Source organism: Phaenicophaeus curvirostris, chromosome 23, assembly GCF_032191515.1.
Source record: "Phaenicophaeus curvirostris isolate KB17595 chromosome 23, BPBGC_Pcur_1.0, whole genome shotgun sequence".
Classification (NCBI taxonomy): Eukaryota; Metazoa; Chordata; class Aves; order Cuculiformes; family Cuculidae; genus Phaenicophaeus; species Phaenicophaeus curvirostris.
The window spans coordinates 397,106-412,320 of NC_091414.1; the positions used below are offsets into that span (position 1 = coordinate 397,106).

Sequence of the window (15,215 nt, forward strand, 5' to 3'; positions counted from 1 at the left end):
AAAAACCCAACTTCGTGATCTCTGCTGATCAAACAGGAGCTGGAGCGGGTGGGAGGGCATCGGTTCAGCCCCGTGGGGTTTTCTCGCAGCCGCATGCTGGTTAGAGCAGTAGCCCGGGACTGGAGCTTCATTTTTTTTCCCAGGGTTTTCCTTCGCCTAATTGTCTGCTCTAACACATCCTGGTGACTTTTGATCTACCCTGTAGGGGAAATCCCCAACCTCTCCACTCTCTTCACCCTGATTCTTCAGGCAAAAAAACCATAATGAAGAGTCCTGTGGGAATCCATGGGCTGCGTTGGGCGCAGTCCGGCTGGTGTTTATGGCACACGGCGGTGTTAAAACACCCCGACCCGCTCCGACAGTGAGCCAAGCAGGTTTCTGGGAGATGAGGCTTCGCCTTCTGCTGGGAGGAACAAGGCTCCTTCCAGGGTGCAGGTTTGCTGTGTAGCAGCGGGAGCTCTAGAGCAAGCGAGCCCTGCTCTCCCGAATTCCCCTGCATGGAAAACATCCCAGACCGCAGCGGTGCTGCAGCTTTGGGTGAAATCCTCTCCCTGCTGCGCCCCCGCGTTTCCCTCCTTGCAGTGCAATCCCTGCCTGCCCTCTGCTGGTAAAATCCCGAGGCTGTGGAGGAGAAAGCCTAAACCAAGGTCAGCATTTAGTTGAAAACTTGCCATCCCTGTTGAAAAACAGATGATGTTTCACGATGCCCCCCAGCGATCCAGGAGCAGAGCAGCTTGGGAAGCCTCCAGGGCACGGGTATTGTCCCAGCTGCATGGGACTTGTCGGGATAAGGACATTAAAAGGTGTAACCTTTACTCCAGGCACTGCTGAAGGTCTTGAGGTGGCAAACTGGGAGGATCTCGGCCAGTCCCGGTCAGCAGGGCCGGCAGCACTTGTGCAGCAGGGTCCCTGGGGCAGTTTGGGGCGGAGGGAGTGAGGACGCAGGACTGTGGCTGCCAGTAGAGCATCCCCTGGGAAATGGGTGCAAGTGTCAATAAATGTGTTTCTAATACGAGCCGTTCTCACAGAAGCCACAGAGGCTGCATGCAGCCAAAGGGCATCTTATGTGGAAACATTTTCAAGCTCTGCTGTGTTTTGACTTTAGCTGTCAGAGCGGGAACCACTCCAAGCTCCTTCCACAGCAAGACGCCTGTCTCAGCCCATGGCTTCCCAGCTAAGGAGACATCGGGCTGCAGAGGACCAAGCCGTGAAACAGCAGCAGACGCTGGGCACGATCCCACCAGCGTGCACCAGCGCTGCCTCCCAGCACTGCCAGCTGCGGGAGGAAGATGATGAGCTCAGGAGGAGGGTTTGTGTCTTTAGAAAATTACCTGGACTGAAAACACTGCAAAATATTACAATTCACTTTGCTGTTGTTATCTTTCATTCTGCTATTCTCAATTATTCTACTGTAATGAAGGGATATGTATCATATCCTATTTTTATGGTACAATTATCTCACTTATAAAGCAAATAAAACACAATGTAGAATCAAAAAGTCACAGCAGACCAGCCTCTGTAGACTATCTTAGTTGCATTTAACAGGACATCCATGGTGCCTGAAGGTCACTGATGAATCACTGAATCTCGTGCTGCTCTGTCCTCACGCTCTGCTGAAGACGCTGGGAACAGATAATTATGAGTCTCCCCAGAGCTGAATCTCATGAGCATGAAGCTGTGGGATGGCGAGGGGGGAGTGAATCCCTCTCTTGTTCCAGCAGCTTTCTTCTGCATTCGGAGTTGTTCAACCCTCATCCTGGGAAGAGGGACTGACCGCTCGCTTCCACAGGGAGATGTCAAGGACCCCGGGTCCCGCTCCAGGGTGGCCCGTGATGTGCGCTGGCGCAGCGCCGGGGCTGCAGGAACCCGCACTCATGTGAGGGGAATTATGCTCAGGAGGGAGGAGGCGGATCGCTGTGAGAACGACTCCAGCTACAGCCGCTCCTTGTCTCCCTGCCAGCAACACCTCCAAAACCCACGGCTTGGAGCAGCGAGAACTGTCCCAGGGGAATCATTCACCCTCCTGGCGTGTCCCTGTGCTCGCCTTGCTCCTTGCCCCGTTCCCAGCCCCATGTCTGCTCCCGCCAGCAGAGTCCCCCTGGCCCCTCATGTTGCACAGGGGGACTGAGGCCCCCAAGAGACATCCCCAAGAGGAGGGTGGGGTGGGATGGGATGGAGGCGGAGATGGGGATGGGACGGGATGCAGAACACGATGGGACACAATGAGGATGAGGATGGAAATAAGGAAGGTGTCGGGATGGGATGGGGGCGGGATGAGATAGAGATTGGGATGAAGGTGGAGATGGAGAAGGAGATAGGGATGGGATGCAGGACAGGATAGGACACTGTGGGGATGGGGGTGATGAGGGGCTGCTACGTCCCGCTGAGGGTCTGCCATGCGCCACCGAGTACAGCCGACCCCAAAATGGCGGCGGCGCGCGCGCCCCCTCCCGCTGCGGGCGCTGTGTCCTCCCCGCCGCTGGGGGCGCTGTGGGACTCTGGGTGCACTGTGTCCTCCCCGCCGCTGGGGGCGCTGTGGGACTCTGGGTGCACTGTGTCCTCCACGCCGCTGGGGGCGCTGTGGGGCTCTGGGTGCGCTGTGTCCTCCCCGCTGCTGGGGGCGCTGTGGTGCTGTGGGTGCGCTGTGTCCTCCCCGCCGCCGGGGGCGCTGTGGTGCTATGGGTGCACTGTGTCCTCCCCGCCGCTGGGGGCGCTGTGGGACTCTGGGTGCGCGGTGTCCTCCCCGCCGCTGGGGGCGCTGTGGGGCTGTGGGTGCGCGGTGTCCTCCACGCCGCCGGGGGCGCTGTGGGACTCTGGGTGCGCGGTGTCCTCCCCGCCGCTGGGGGCGCTGTGGGGCTGTGGGTGCGCGGTGTCCTCCACGCCGCCGGGGGCGCTGTGGGACTCTGGGTGCGCGGTGTCCTCCCACCGCTGGGGGCGCTATGGTGCTATGAGTGCGCTGTGTCCTCCCCGCCGCTGGGGGCGCTGTGGGGCGGGGGCGCGGGGCCGGGGTCGCTCCCCGCGGCCTGGGCGCCTCGCGCGCGGCGCCGCTCCCGCCGCCGCCATAAAGCGCCTCGCGCCGCTGCCGCCGCCTCTCCGCTCGCCGCCTGCGTCCCCACCGGGCTCAGCGCCGCCCCGGCCGGCCCCGCGGGGCAGTAGGGGCGTGGGGACGGCTCCGCCCCGCTGCCCCGGGCCGCCCGCCGGAGCCGCTGCGGGCTCCAGAGTGAAAACCCGGCGCGGAGCTGCTTGAAGAGACTGGTTCGTATCGGGGTCCGCGGCGGGAGGGTTGTTTTTCCTAGTTGTGTTGGGCTTCATCTCGGGAAATCAAGCGACTCGGGCAGCGGGGAGGGTTCTGCCCCGTCCCCGGCGCTGCCCGCCGCCTCCCGAGGGCTTTAATCAAAGTTCCGAGTTCCCCGCCCCGGTGTAAGTTTTTACTGAACGCTTGACTTGAAGAAACCTCGCGAACGGCCCCTCGGCTCCCGGGGGAGAAGATGAACGCGGCGGCCAGCAGCTACCCCATGGCATCGCTGTACGTGGGCGACCTGCACCCCGACGTCACCGAGGCCATGCTCTACGAGAAGTTCAGCCCCGCTGGGCCCGTCCTCTCCATCCGCGTCTGCAGGGACATGATCACCCGCCGGTCCCTCGGCTACGCCTACGTCAACTTCCAGCAGCCGGCAGACGGTAAGTGACACAAACCACTGCATCTGTGGCTTTTTTAGTCACTTTTCTTCGCTTTTCCTCACTCATCCACACTGCTTTCAACGTGTGCTGCCATGTACAGAGAACTGCAGGGTGAGTAATCACTAGGTAGTGATTGTGAAGCTGGAATGCTTTTTACACCTCCATAATACTCTACAAATTCGCATCTCGGTAGCGCCTCTGATAGGCAGACCTGTCTCTCTCTCACTGCTGTTGAACTTTGGAGACTGTGGTTTGCTCTTTGCAGTAAGAGGATTATATCCGCTGCATTCCCCTTCATTCCTGTGTAGGCTTAGGCTGTTTATGTGAGTCTTGCTGTAGCTGGTCCTGGTAGAAGTTGTTCAGGGTCGTCAGTCCTGTCCCAGTGTTTGGTTTCCCTGTCTGAGCCCCTGGTTGCCTTCTCACTCCAGTTTAATATTTGGGAGATATGTGGGCTGCAGGTTGCTATGTTTATGCAAGCAGTTGGATGGGTCCCCCACTTTGGGAAGTGATATTCCTGTGTTAATCAAAAGAAGGGGCGTTGAATAGGTTGTCTCAGGTGCAGAGGTCATGTTGGTTTGCTCTTGCCAGACTCTTTTCTCATACTTTGGTTTGGCTCCTGCCCAAGCAGGGGTTCCAGAGCTGAACCAGCAGTAGTGTATGGAAAAAGGAACAGAAGAAGCTACTTTGGAACATGTCTTCTCTGGAAGAAAAATGGGTCAGTATTTTCTGCCCTCGTTTCCAGAGCCTCTCCTTGTCAACCCGTGCAAGTTTATTGCTCTCAGCCATGGTTTATAAGTATTTGTGTGTGACAGAGACATTCCAAGGATGGATGGGAGTGAACTTTTCCCTGGAATTCAGGGTTGACTCACAACATGGGGTTTTTCAGCAGCAAGTAACCTTCCCTTTAGCCTGTGATAAACGTGTGGGAGGTAGGATGCCAGACAACAAAGAGAAAGTTCTCCTAAAGCAGGTGCAGTTAAGCTATTAAAAGGGAAGAGGTGGGCCCTCACATATTATTGCTTTAACGTAAAGAAGTTCTGCTTCTTATGCGAGTAGGGAGACAGGTGGCATTCCAGTGTATTTCAAGGTAATCTTTTATGGTAATGAAAAGGTAGGAATTTAAAAGGAGATTGCATCATTCCAAACTTCTGGTGAGGCAGCAGACATTTTAGGAAGTCCCAGTGCTTCAGGGGATACTTTGACAGTGGGAGGTGTCTTGTTACTGCAAAGGTCAAGTGGTTTAAACCTCATCATTGAGTTAGCTTCAGGAAGGAGAAATGTTAAACCTCCTCCTGCCCCCATGAAGAGATCCCTTCTGAAATGTTCCTCTTCTGCCTGGTGAACTGCTGTGTGTGTTAGTTTGCATAAGTGAAAAGCAGCTGCTGGAGTAAATATGAGGCACAGGTTTGCAGAGCAGCTGCTTTTGCAGAATAATGCTCCTTGTGCAGAGTTTCTTGTGAGTGAATCCTGGTGTGTGTGTGCTTCCCTATCCAGAAAGCTATGGAAGAGGAATAGAAAGGAAGCCTGAAAGAAGGTTTTGAGTTGCAATTGAGCCTGCTGGAGGGATGACAGGAACTGATGGGAGAAAGATAAAGATACAGAAAGGGCTGAAGCTCTGTGGCTTAAATAGAAGAAAAGGTGTTTGCTCAGATGAAAGAAATTAGTCAGATGTGCTCAGCTACAGTTACTTACACAACTCATGCTGATCCCTCAAAGGTTTTCTAAGGGATTGATGTGTGTGATTGTATTTCCACTTGTGGGCATGGCAGACCTTCCTTGACCTGGGGAATCCATGTAGGACTTTCTCACTCTGCTGCTTGCAAGAAGTAGCTGAGTGAATTTTGAGCAGATTATAACAGAGTGAGATACTGGCAAGCTATGGAAAGAGCAGAGCAGTAGCATCTGCTTCAGTGTGTGCCTAGCAAACTCGGAAGAGAGTTCGACCGGTCTGTGCCTTGGTTACTGCTGTAGAGTTGCACAGTTCCCTTGGGTGAGTGCCACTGCTTCCTCTGCCTGGCACCTTTCAGCAGTAGCCCTGTTTCTGCTGCAGAAGGAACACACACCCTGGAGTGTCCCTGCCAGCACATGCCTCTGGAGCACCTCTCCTGGCTATAAATAAACACTGCCAAATTTGACAAGTTGGCCCAGGTCATCTGCTAGGAATGGGCTGCAAGAGCCTCTGCTGCGTTGGTTCAGAACAGCAGCTGAGGAGCCATTTCAGCACAGCAGTTAGTTGAATTTAGTGCCTTCAACTAAACAGAGCCAGCAGAGTCCTAGCAACTATAACTTCTGACTCCTTCAGGAGTGAAATCCATCAGAGCTGCTTTCCTAGCTGTGTGTGTGAAGGACTGGGAAAAATAGGAGAATCGTGAGGATGTCACTAAAATTCGAAAAGCAGTAACAACTAAAAAAAACCATTTTAAAGCATTTAAACTTTTTAAGCACATGAAAAATCGGAAGGAACTTCCCTGCAGTGGTGCAGACAGGAGCAGGGTGTGCAGGGAGGCTCCCATGGGCAGTGTCCCACTGGAGTCCTAGAGAAGCGCTGTGAAATGTGGAATAGCGACTCTGGCTGCACCAGCAGAGTCACCTGAAAGGAAATGTTCAAATTGACATTTTCCTTGAATTTGCTGCTTCTGAAATCTGTTCAGCAAGTATTGCTGCGTGAAGGTTGCGTGGGAGAACTGGGTTGAACAAGTGGTGAAAGCCTGGTTTCTGCCCTGCTAATAATCCATGATTTTAATGCATGTCTGTCCTTCTCTTTCCCTGCTTCATGCTGGGAATTAACAGTCTTCTCTGCTCACTACATGCTGGGAGTGTTTTCTGGCACAGAGGAGTCCCAAGCCTCTCAGTTCTATGAACAGGATCCTGATGTGTGTGTGTAATGGTCCTTTTAATATCTTGGTAGGTAGCAGAAATAGAATTGTGGAGTGAGGTTTTAGTGTGGATTGCAATGATAGTGCTGGGGTTTTAGGGTTGAGATAAAAACTTCCCTCTTAATTAGACTGCGTGTATGGACTTTTTTCCCCAGTTTTTCCACTCTTGCTGTCATCTTTAGATTGAGCAACTTGAGAATAATTTTTTGGCCCTGTAACTTAGATGCTGACTCATCTCTGCTCCACAGCCAGACACGTGTCTGGACACATTTTCCCTGAGCTGGCAGGACGATGATCCTTTTCTCTTAATAGAAATGAGTACAGGTGGATGTGAGCTTCATGAAAAGCAAACAAATCAAACAGTGGCTCTTGTTGCTTTTGTCTCCCCTTCCCCCCACCCCCGGGTTTCCTGCATTTCCTTTCCTTCGTTGGATGCAGCAATTCACCTTTAATAGATTATAACTAATAAACCCCTGTAGTTCTTAAAACATTGCTTTGGTGTAAATTTGAAATAGTCTGTTAAACCTATTGGATCTTACGCATGTCTGGTGACTGTGCTGCAAAGACCTCTGTCAAAACATTGGGTTAAAAAGCCATTGAAATTGGCTGCCCATGATATTACTCCAAGTATCTCCATGAGCCAAGTAAAATTTGGATAAAACAATCGCCCACATAGTGGGAATCTTTGTTCTTTAACAAGCCACAGAAATCTGTTCTTGATTTCTCTTGCAGCTGAGCGTGCGCTAGATACCATGAATTTTGATGTGATCAAAGGAAAACCCATTCGCATCATGTGGTCTCAGAGGGACCCCTCCCTGAGGAAGTCGGGGGTTGGGAATGTCTTCATTAAGAACCTGGACAAATCCATTGATAACAAGGCACTTTATGACACATTCTCAGCGTTTGGGAATATTTTGTCCTGCAAGGTGAGATGTGATTCTTTTGTCTGATTCTGTTCTAGCAGTGATGTGATCAGACAGGCCTGGCATAGGAAGCAGAAGGGACCCCAGTCACCAAGTCAGGAGCAGAGTCTCTAAAAGGCAGAGTTGGTGTAGAGGTCAGGGATTGATGTTGTGTCAGATTTGGTGCTGAAGCGTGCAGGTTTGGAATATGGATAATGTCTTTCTAGTGCTGGCCCTTCTGTGTATGCATACTGGCCCTCAGTCTGAGCGTGACTGAGGAGACAACTTGTTCAGACTGCTGACCGTTTGTTCTCCATGTGTCCAGGTCGTGTGTGATGAGAATGGCTCTAAGGGCTACGCATTTGTGCACTTTGAGACCCAGGATGCCGCAGACAGAGCCATCGAGAAGATGAATGGCATGCTGCTCAACGACCGCAAAGTGTGAGTGTCACAGCCAGAAGCAGCAGCGATCGCATGAACCGGGATGCAGCTCGGTATTAACAGGGACACAAAGGCACTGGTTCACCTGCCCCAGTCTTGGCCTGCAGCCTCTCCACTACCAGGCTGGTGAGTGACCCGCCCCAGCCGTGGCCTCCTCCTGCTCCATCACAGGGCTGCTGGGTGTCCCTGCCCCAGCCGTGGCCTCCTTCCGCTCCATCGCAGGGCTGCTGGGTGTCCCTGCCCCAGCTGTAGCCTGTTCCTGCTCTGTCACAGGGCTGCTGGGTGTCCCTGCCCCAGCTGTAGCCTGTTTCTGCTCCGTTGCAGGGCTGCTGAGTGTCCCTGCCCTAGCCGTGACTTGCTCCTGCTCCGTTGCAGGGCTGTTGGGTTCATGGTGCCAGCCTTGGTTTGTTGCCTGTGCTGGTGGGCAGGGGTGGATTCCTGTGGCCACTGCTGTCCTCAGCAGTGCCATGTGTGCATCCGTGTCCGACTTGTGCCACTGTAGGACAGGTGATTGTTCTGGTTGATCTGAGGCTTGTTTGTCCTTCTCCTGTCGCCCTCTCTTGTCCCCATTCTCACCTCCTACTACACATTCATTTTTTGCCTCACTGCAAATCACATGTTGTTTTTCTGCTCTGGGAAACAAGCTGCTTATTGGGATTTTCATTCTTTCTTACAGATTTGTTGGGAGATTCAAGTCTCGTAAAGAGCGGGAGGCAGAGCTGGGAGCCAAGGCAAAGGAGTTCACCAATGTGTATATTAAAAACTTTGGGGATGACATGGACGATGAAAGGCTAAAGGAGCTCTTCAGCAAATATGGTAAATAGAGAAACACTTTTAATGTGAATTTTGTGACCCATGGAGGTTTAACAGTGCTGCTGCCTGGGTGTTATGGTTTAACCCGGCTGGCAGCCAAACACCACACAGCCCCACAGTGGGATAGAGGAGAGAACTGAGAGGAGAGAGAGAGGAGAATAAAGGAAGTGAAGGAAGAAAAAATAATGGTGTTAAGAGTATACAAACCAAGTGGTGCACAATGCAGTTGCTCGGCACCTGCTGACTGACCGATGCCCAGCCCCTACCCAAGAAGCAATCCTGACTTGAGCATGATGTCTTGTGTTCTGGAATATCCCTTTGGCCAATGTAGGTCTGTTGTCCTGGCTGTTTCCCCCCAGCTTCCTGGGCACCTGCTTGCCAGTAGAGCATGGGAAGCTGAGAAGTCCTTGTGATAGCACGAGTGTTACTTAACAACAACTGAAAACATCAGTGTGTTATCAACGTTATTTTCATAGTAAACCCAAACCACAGCACTGTATCACCTACTGGGGAGGAAGTTAACTCTGTCCCAGCCAAAGCCAGGCCTGGGTCACCAGAAGGCTGAGGAGTACGAAGAGTTGAGGAGTGGGTAGTAGTTGTCAGATGTTGGTCAGCAGGCAGAGGCTGAGCAGCAGGTGAGAGCAAGAAGGCTGTGGGGTTTTTACATGGGCTTTAACAGTCTTGAAACAGTTTTTTGGTGTTTTACTAACCCTGTCCCTTGGTAACAGGTAAAACTCTGAGTGTTAAAGTGATGACAGACCCCACCGGAAAATCCAAAGGCTTTGGCTTTGTAAGTTTTGAAAAGCACGAAGATGCTAACAAGGTATGATCAATCTTTATGCTGCTTGGTATCATCAGAGAAGAGAAAACTCACTTGATTTATCTCAGAAGCCTATTACTGAAATGAGAGAAAGTTCTGCCTCAGGCATAACCTCTTACGGTTGGACTCGGTGATCTGGTGGGTCTCTTCCAGCCTGGTTATTCTGTGATTCTGTGATTCTTCCGGGTATGGGGATGCGGGAACCTTTTGCACCTTATGAGCATGACATTCAAGAGCAACTTGGCATTTCTCCAGACTCCATACATAACACGGTCCTATAATCAAGAACATTAGTAGCTGAAGAGATACTACAGTGCAGGGCTTGAGGAGGAAGGCATCTAGAGTGAGAACTTGAGGTCTTCTCTAAGTAGTCCGCTTGTTAAAGTTTGGCCTTAATTGGAAGAAGGGGTAGAGATGAATCCAAGTTACTGTTAGTCCAGCACTTACAGCATTGGTGTCAGTATGGCCTTTCGTGATAACTGCAGCTGGTCTGTCATTTGCCTGTTGTTACAGTGCAAAGGTAATGCAGCAGCTTTGGTGTAATGGCTCACAGGCAGGAGCACAGTGTGAGCTTTGAACAGTCCTTTCCTAGCAGGATCAGGTGCTATCCTGTCCCAGCAGCTGACGGCTTCCTCTTTCACCCTGTTTCCAGGCAGTAGAAGAAATGAATGGAAAGGATATAAATGGTAAAATGGTATTTGTAGGCCGTGCACAGAAGAAGGTCGAGCGCCAGGCTGAGCTGAAACGGAAATTTGAACAGCTGAAACAAGAGCGACTCAGCCGGTACCAGGTGAATAGTTTGTTCCTTTGCTGAATCTAGGCACCATTTTCAGTCTGTTGGCAGACTTGAAGAGAATTGACAAAACAATCAGGCATCAAACCACCATGAGAGATCCTGGGAGCGGAAAGGTAAAAGTGACTCTGGCATCTGGGGGTGACATGGGCAACAGGGCATAGTCCTGGTAGGTAAATGTTTAGGAGGGCATGAGATCAGTCATCCAGTCCCCTTTGTTTTCTAGTGGGGGTACCTAGAAGGATGTAAAGAGACAGCATAACCCGCCCATGTTGTATCTCCTTATGGCAAAAGTGGTTCGTGTCAGAGGCCGCATCCAAATATTCCCTGCTCATTGCGATATAATGCTGAGCTGGGGATGTGGGGTGCAACAGGGAAGCAGAGGAAATCCAGACAAGCTCCATTTCACCGCAAAGGGACTTGTCTCTACACCTTTGCAACACTCATTGCCTTCAGCTTTGGGTGGGATTAAAGGAACATTGTGCTAAATTAAGAGTTTTCAGACAAATTACAGGTCTGGCAGATGGCTGCTAGCAGTCGACGTGCTCAAGGTTTTCTTTAATGTTATGAATGTCTTGTTCTCTCCTTTCTAGGGTGTTAACCTATATATTAAAAACCTTGATGACACTATAGATGACGAAAAACTAAGGAAGGAGTTCTCACCGTTTGGGTCAATAACGAGTGCCAAGGTATGGTGGGGCTTGGGGGTATTTGGATTTTGAAAGCCTGAAGAAGGAACTGTTATCAACATGGGATTGAAGGGGGCAGGTCTTTTCTCCTGGTCATTGTGGTCCTGAAAACATCTGGACCTGTAACCACAGATTTCTTTGGGTCTCAGTGGGATTTTACTGAAAACTTGCTTCATTCCTTCATTATAAGAGGAGGCAGGAAGTGACAAGCATGCCTGTTTGAGGTGACTACCAGTAAGCATGAAATGCCATTTCCCTCTGTGTTCAGAGGCTGCACCAGATCTTTCCCATTCCTTGCTGTGCAGTGTGGGCCTGGGGACGCATGGTGCTTACAGAAAAGCAGAGTGAATCCAGACAAGCAACTTCTCATTCCCTGAGTGCCTGTCTCTACGCCTCTGCAACATTTACACCCCACCTGCCTGAGAGGTGACAGTTAAAAATGGGGATTATCGTGCTGTTCTTGTAATGGTGCTCCATGAGCAATTGATGTTTACTGCAGGTGATGCTGGAAGACGGACGGAGCAAAGGGTTTGGCTTTGTCTGCTTTTCCTCTCCAGAGGAAGCTACGAAAGCAGTGACAGAGATGAACGGGCGCATTGTGGGCTCTAAGCCATTGTATGTTGCACTTGCACAAAGGAAAGAGGAGCGAAAAGCCCATCTCACTAATCAGTACATGCAGCGCATTGCGGGGATGAGAGCCTTGCCTGCCAACACAATCATTAATCAGTTCCAGCCTGCTGCTGGTGGATATTTCATGCCTGCTGTGCCCCAGGTAAACTGAGCTTAGGTGTGGCTTTTTATTCTGTCCTGGAGCTTGGCTCAGCTGTAATAATCTCTTTATAGGCCTTTCTTATGCCTGTAACAAATAACTCCTGATGAGGGGTGAACTCAGGGGAGTTAATGCTGTGATTTCCCAGCTGTCTGTCTGTTCTGCTGGTGTGAATGGAATGAGTCCTGGCAGCAACTGACAAGATCTGTTGTAAACTGTTGGTTATTGGCGTAGATGCTGCCTCTGAGCTTGTCCACTCTGTCTTCAGGCGCAGAGCAGACCTACTTACTATGCACCAAACCAAATGGCACAGATGAGACCCAACCCACGCTGGCAGCAAGGCGGAAGACCTCAAAGTGAGTGTGTTAGGGACAGTGTTTTGATTGTATGACTCTCTTGGCTGTATTTTCCCTACAAGAACCATGCATGCTTTCCTTTCTCTGCATAACCCCAGCTTGCTTCCTGTAGCTGACTGTCCTGGTTTGCCAATCAATTCTGTTTTGAGGATTTCCCCTAATTTCTTCCACTAGGCTTCCAGGGAATGCCCAGTGCCATGCGCCAGTCTGGACCACGGCCAGCACTGCGCCATCTGGCCCCTGCCGGCAATGCTCCGGCCGCTCGTGGCCTCCCTGCTGCTGCCCAGCGAGTTGGTAAGGTGTTTGCCTCCCAGGCTCTTCCCTTGGCTGGGAGGGAGGAGGAGGCTATTGAGACTTGGTTTTTGCTTCCAGAGATGGTTGTCAGATATAGATAACCAAAGGCCACCGGGAGCAAGGGGCACAGACAGCACCTGACTCTTTCCTATTTCTTGCTGTGCAGTGCAGGTCCGGGGACAGCTGGTGCTGCAGCACAGCAGTGGAAATCCAGATAGGCTGTTTTCCCCTGATTTGGAACTCATTGCTACACCTCTGCAGCATTTCCACACAAGAAAGCAGCCTGCTGTGTAGGTCATGGGTAGTTTTCCAAGGAGAACATCCAAATTAATGTTATTCCAGTGCAAAACCAGAAAATATCTTAAATCTCAGGATGTGGAATGTATAGTTTAGTTCAAGGAGGATAGCTGCTTCCTGGAGTGTAGCCAGTTGCAGTCTGGGTGACACCAGTTTCTGAAGAAGTGTTAGAGTGAATAATCTGAATTCAGCAGTTGGTATCAGAGGTCCCAGCTTGCTTGCACATTGCTACAGGTGTTTGTAATTCTGTTCTCTTGCAGGTGTTGGTACCACAGGGCAGAATTTAGCTCCTCGTCCGCCCGTAGCTGCTGCTGCTCCCAGAGCTGTTCCTCCTTACAAATACGCCTCCAGTGTGCGCAGCCCCCACCCAGCTGTGCCACCGCTGCAGGTAACACCGCACTCTGCGCTGACCTCTCTGCAGTGCCTGCAGCTCCACAGGTTCTATGGGCAGTTGAAGTGTTTTTACGGACACTTCAGACTGATTCTGTAACCTAGGCAGATATCATAATTTGGAATTTAAGTGGAAGTTGTACCTTTCCCATTCGGGCAACCCAGTTGGTTTATGTGTCCTTGCAAGCCCTGTTTCACCCAGATTCACTGCAAGGATGGTTTGTTTTTGCAGCAGTTTGTTCTCTCCCCTCTTTGCTACATCCTCACCAGATATCGCTGAAGGCACAGTTCACTTTCCCACAAACCTCTGCGTTGTCAAAAGCAGGCATGGATGTTGCTCTTTCCCAGCTGTGATATTTGTCTTGCAATGTTTGATCCAGTCTTTGTCAGATATTTGCAATGTCTGTGTGTGACAATGGGGGGAATTGAGTTTGGGATGTGGAAGGGAGCATTTGAACCAGCAGCACCTTTTCTGAAAGTTGTCTGCTGTAGGCTTGACAAAGACTGCTTCATAAGGAGGGAGTGCCTTATCTGTAAGTGATGCCATCAGCCTAGCCCCTGTATCAGGGCCCTCCTGTCTGCCTTCCACAGGCCCCCCAGCCTGCAGTGCACGTGCAGGGCCAGGAGCCGCTGACCGCCTCCATGCTGGCTGCCGCCCCTCCCCAGGAGCAGAAACAGATGCTGGGTAAGGCAAATTCAGCTTCCTGCAGATTGCATGGTACTTGGGAAATGCACTTGGGTTTCAGAGATCACGTTTTGATTGAAACTGGGCTTTCTGAACCCCTTTCTTCCCAGGGGAACGTTTGTTCCCACTGATTCAAGCTATGCACCCCAGCCTTGCGGGGAAGATAACAGGAATGCTGCTAGAGATTGACAACTCGGAGCTGCTGCACATGCTGGAGTCTCCGGAGTCACTCCGGTCGAAGGTGAGCCAGCCGGTTTGTTTGGAGAGGGGGACTGTGAGTGGCTTTGGTCTGGAGAGCAGCTCTCACTGGGTTCCTGCTCTTCCAAGGTGGAGGAGGCTGTTGCGGTGTTGCAGGCTCACCAGGCCAAGAAGGAAGCTGCCCAGAAGGTGGGCGTCGTTGCTGCTACCTCTTAAACCAGGAAGACTGGTGAGTGTCTCAGTCCTTGGTACCACTGAAAAGCTTCCAGAATTGGAGTAAGTAAAGCAAGATGGTTAGTGAACGCAGCCGGTCTGTGAGCTTGTGTAGATCTGGGTGCAGCACATGTCTACTTTTAGTCCGCTTCTTAAAAAAAAAAAAAGACAAACCAAAAAATAAACCCTAATGCAGTTTTTCCCAATGGAATCCTTATTGTAGAAGCTGTTGAAGCACAGATGTCAGGGATGTCATTGCACTGCATGGGTCTGTACAAGCCTGTGCTGTCTCCCATGTTTGGAACTGGGCCTTGTTTAGCCTCTGAATATGTTTGTTTGTGGAATGCCTTCTCTTGCTGTTGATGATCCGTTTTCCTGTGGGTTGTCTGGAATGGATGCCCTCAGTCCTTTTTGTGAGCTGGCTGAGGTCGGCTGTCAGAACTCGAAGGGATCTCCTGGTTTCATCTGCATGTTCCTTAGTGGCTGCTCTGCTAAAGCACTAGAGTTTCTTCGCAGATAGTCAGAAGTAGGTGTTACCCACAACTGCTGACAGCTTTTCTGTACCTTGTGGTGCTTGAGAACTCACCATGGGCTACACACCTCACTCCAGGGTGGTTAACTCCTCATTGTCTTTCCCTACAGGATGCAAAGAAGCCAAATAGCCCCATCGTAGATTGCCTGCTCAAGCTGTGTGGAGATCCCTCGCTGCCCCGCGGATCTCGATGCCACGTCATATCATGTAGTTTTATTGCATTTTGTAAACTGGTCTTTAAGACCTTATTTAAAAAGCCAACTCTGAAGCTCTAGGTTTCCAGACCCAGAATTGGGCTTGCAAGCTTTTCCTTTGTGGTCAGAATGGAGCTGCCTTTTGTGTCTTCTGAGCAGGACACCGAAGGTTGAGAGTATTTTGTGGTTTTGGTTTTAACTGAACAATCCAGTTTGGAAAGTCTGGAAAGCATTTATCAATAAAGAAATAAAAGCTTCTGCCCTATTTGTAA

At 51.1% G+C, this 15,215-nt stretch overlaps 1 protein-coding gene and 3 non-coding genes across 5 annotated transcripts; all 4 read left to right on the forward strand.

Annotated features, from left to right (window-relative positions):
- Positions 1-3,149: 3,149 nt before the first annotated feature.
- On the forward strand, positions 3,150-15,215 carry PABPC4 (poly(A) binding protein cytoplasmic 4). Of its 2 annotated transcripts, XM_069875113.1 has the most exons (16): positions 3,150-3,255; positions 3,451-3,681; positions 7,290-7,483; positions 7,785-7,900; positions 8,577-8,716; positions 9,442-9,536; positions 10,186-10,323; positions 10,920-11,015; positions 11,515-11,787; positions 12,053-12,140; positions 12,315-12,434; positions 12,992-13,119; positions 13,713-13,806; positions 13,917-14,047; positions 14,134-14,233; positions 14,860-15,215. In XM_069875113.1, the coding sequence occupies exons 2-15, from the start codon at positions 3,489-3,491 to the stop codon at positions 14,218-14,220; spliced, it is 1,893 nt and encodes a 630-aa protein (XP_069731214.1). In that variant the 5' UTR covers positions 3,150-3,255; positions 3,451-3,488; the 3' UTR covers positions 14,221-14,233; positions 14,860-15,215. The 2 variants fall into 2 exon arrangements, with proteins under 2 accessions (XP_069731214.1, XP_069731213.1); XM_069875112.1 differs by having other exon boundaries at positions 3,152-3,681.
- LOC138730423 (small nucleolar RNA SNORA55) lies at positions 10,639-10,771 on the forward strand. The gene has a single exon (XR_011339020.1). It is a non-coding gene; the product is annotated as a small nucleolar RNA SNORA55 (small nucleolar RNA).
- Positions 11,289-11,421, forward strand: LOC138730421 (small nucleolar RNA SNORA55). The gene has a single exon (XR_011339018.1). It is a non-coding gene; the product is annotated as a small nucleolar RNA SNORA55 (small nucleolar RNA).
- Positions 12,568-12,700, forward strand: LOC138730422 (small nucleolar RNA SNORA55). The gene has a single exon (XR_011339019.1). It is a non-coding gene; the product is annotated as a small nucleolar RNA SNORA55 (small nucleolar RNA).

Bases quoted from the DNA above. Each gene is read 5' to 3' on its own strand.
- PABPC4 (XM_069875113.1), top strand. From the start codon at position 3,489: ATGAACGCGGCGGCCAGCAGCTACCCCATGGCATCGCTGTACGTGGGC. The intron at 7,484-7,784 runs GTGAGATGTGAT...CCATGTGTCCAG, and splicing joins GGAATATTTTGTCCTGCAAG to GTCGTGTGTGATGAGAATGG. The intron at 14,048-14,133 runs GTGAGCCAGCCG...TGCTCTTCCAAG, and splicing joins CGGAGTCACTCCGGTCGAAG to GTGGAGGAGGCTGTTGCGGT.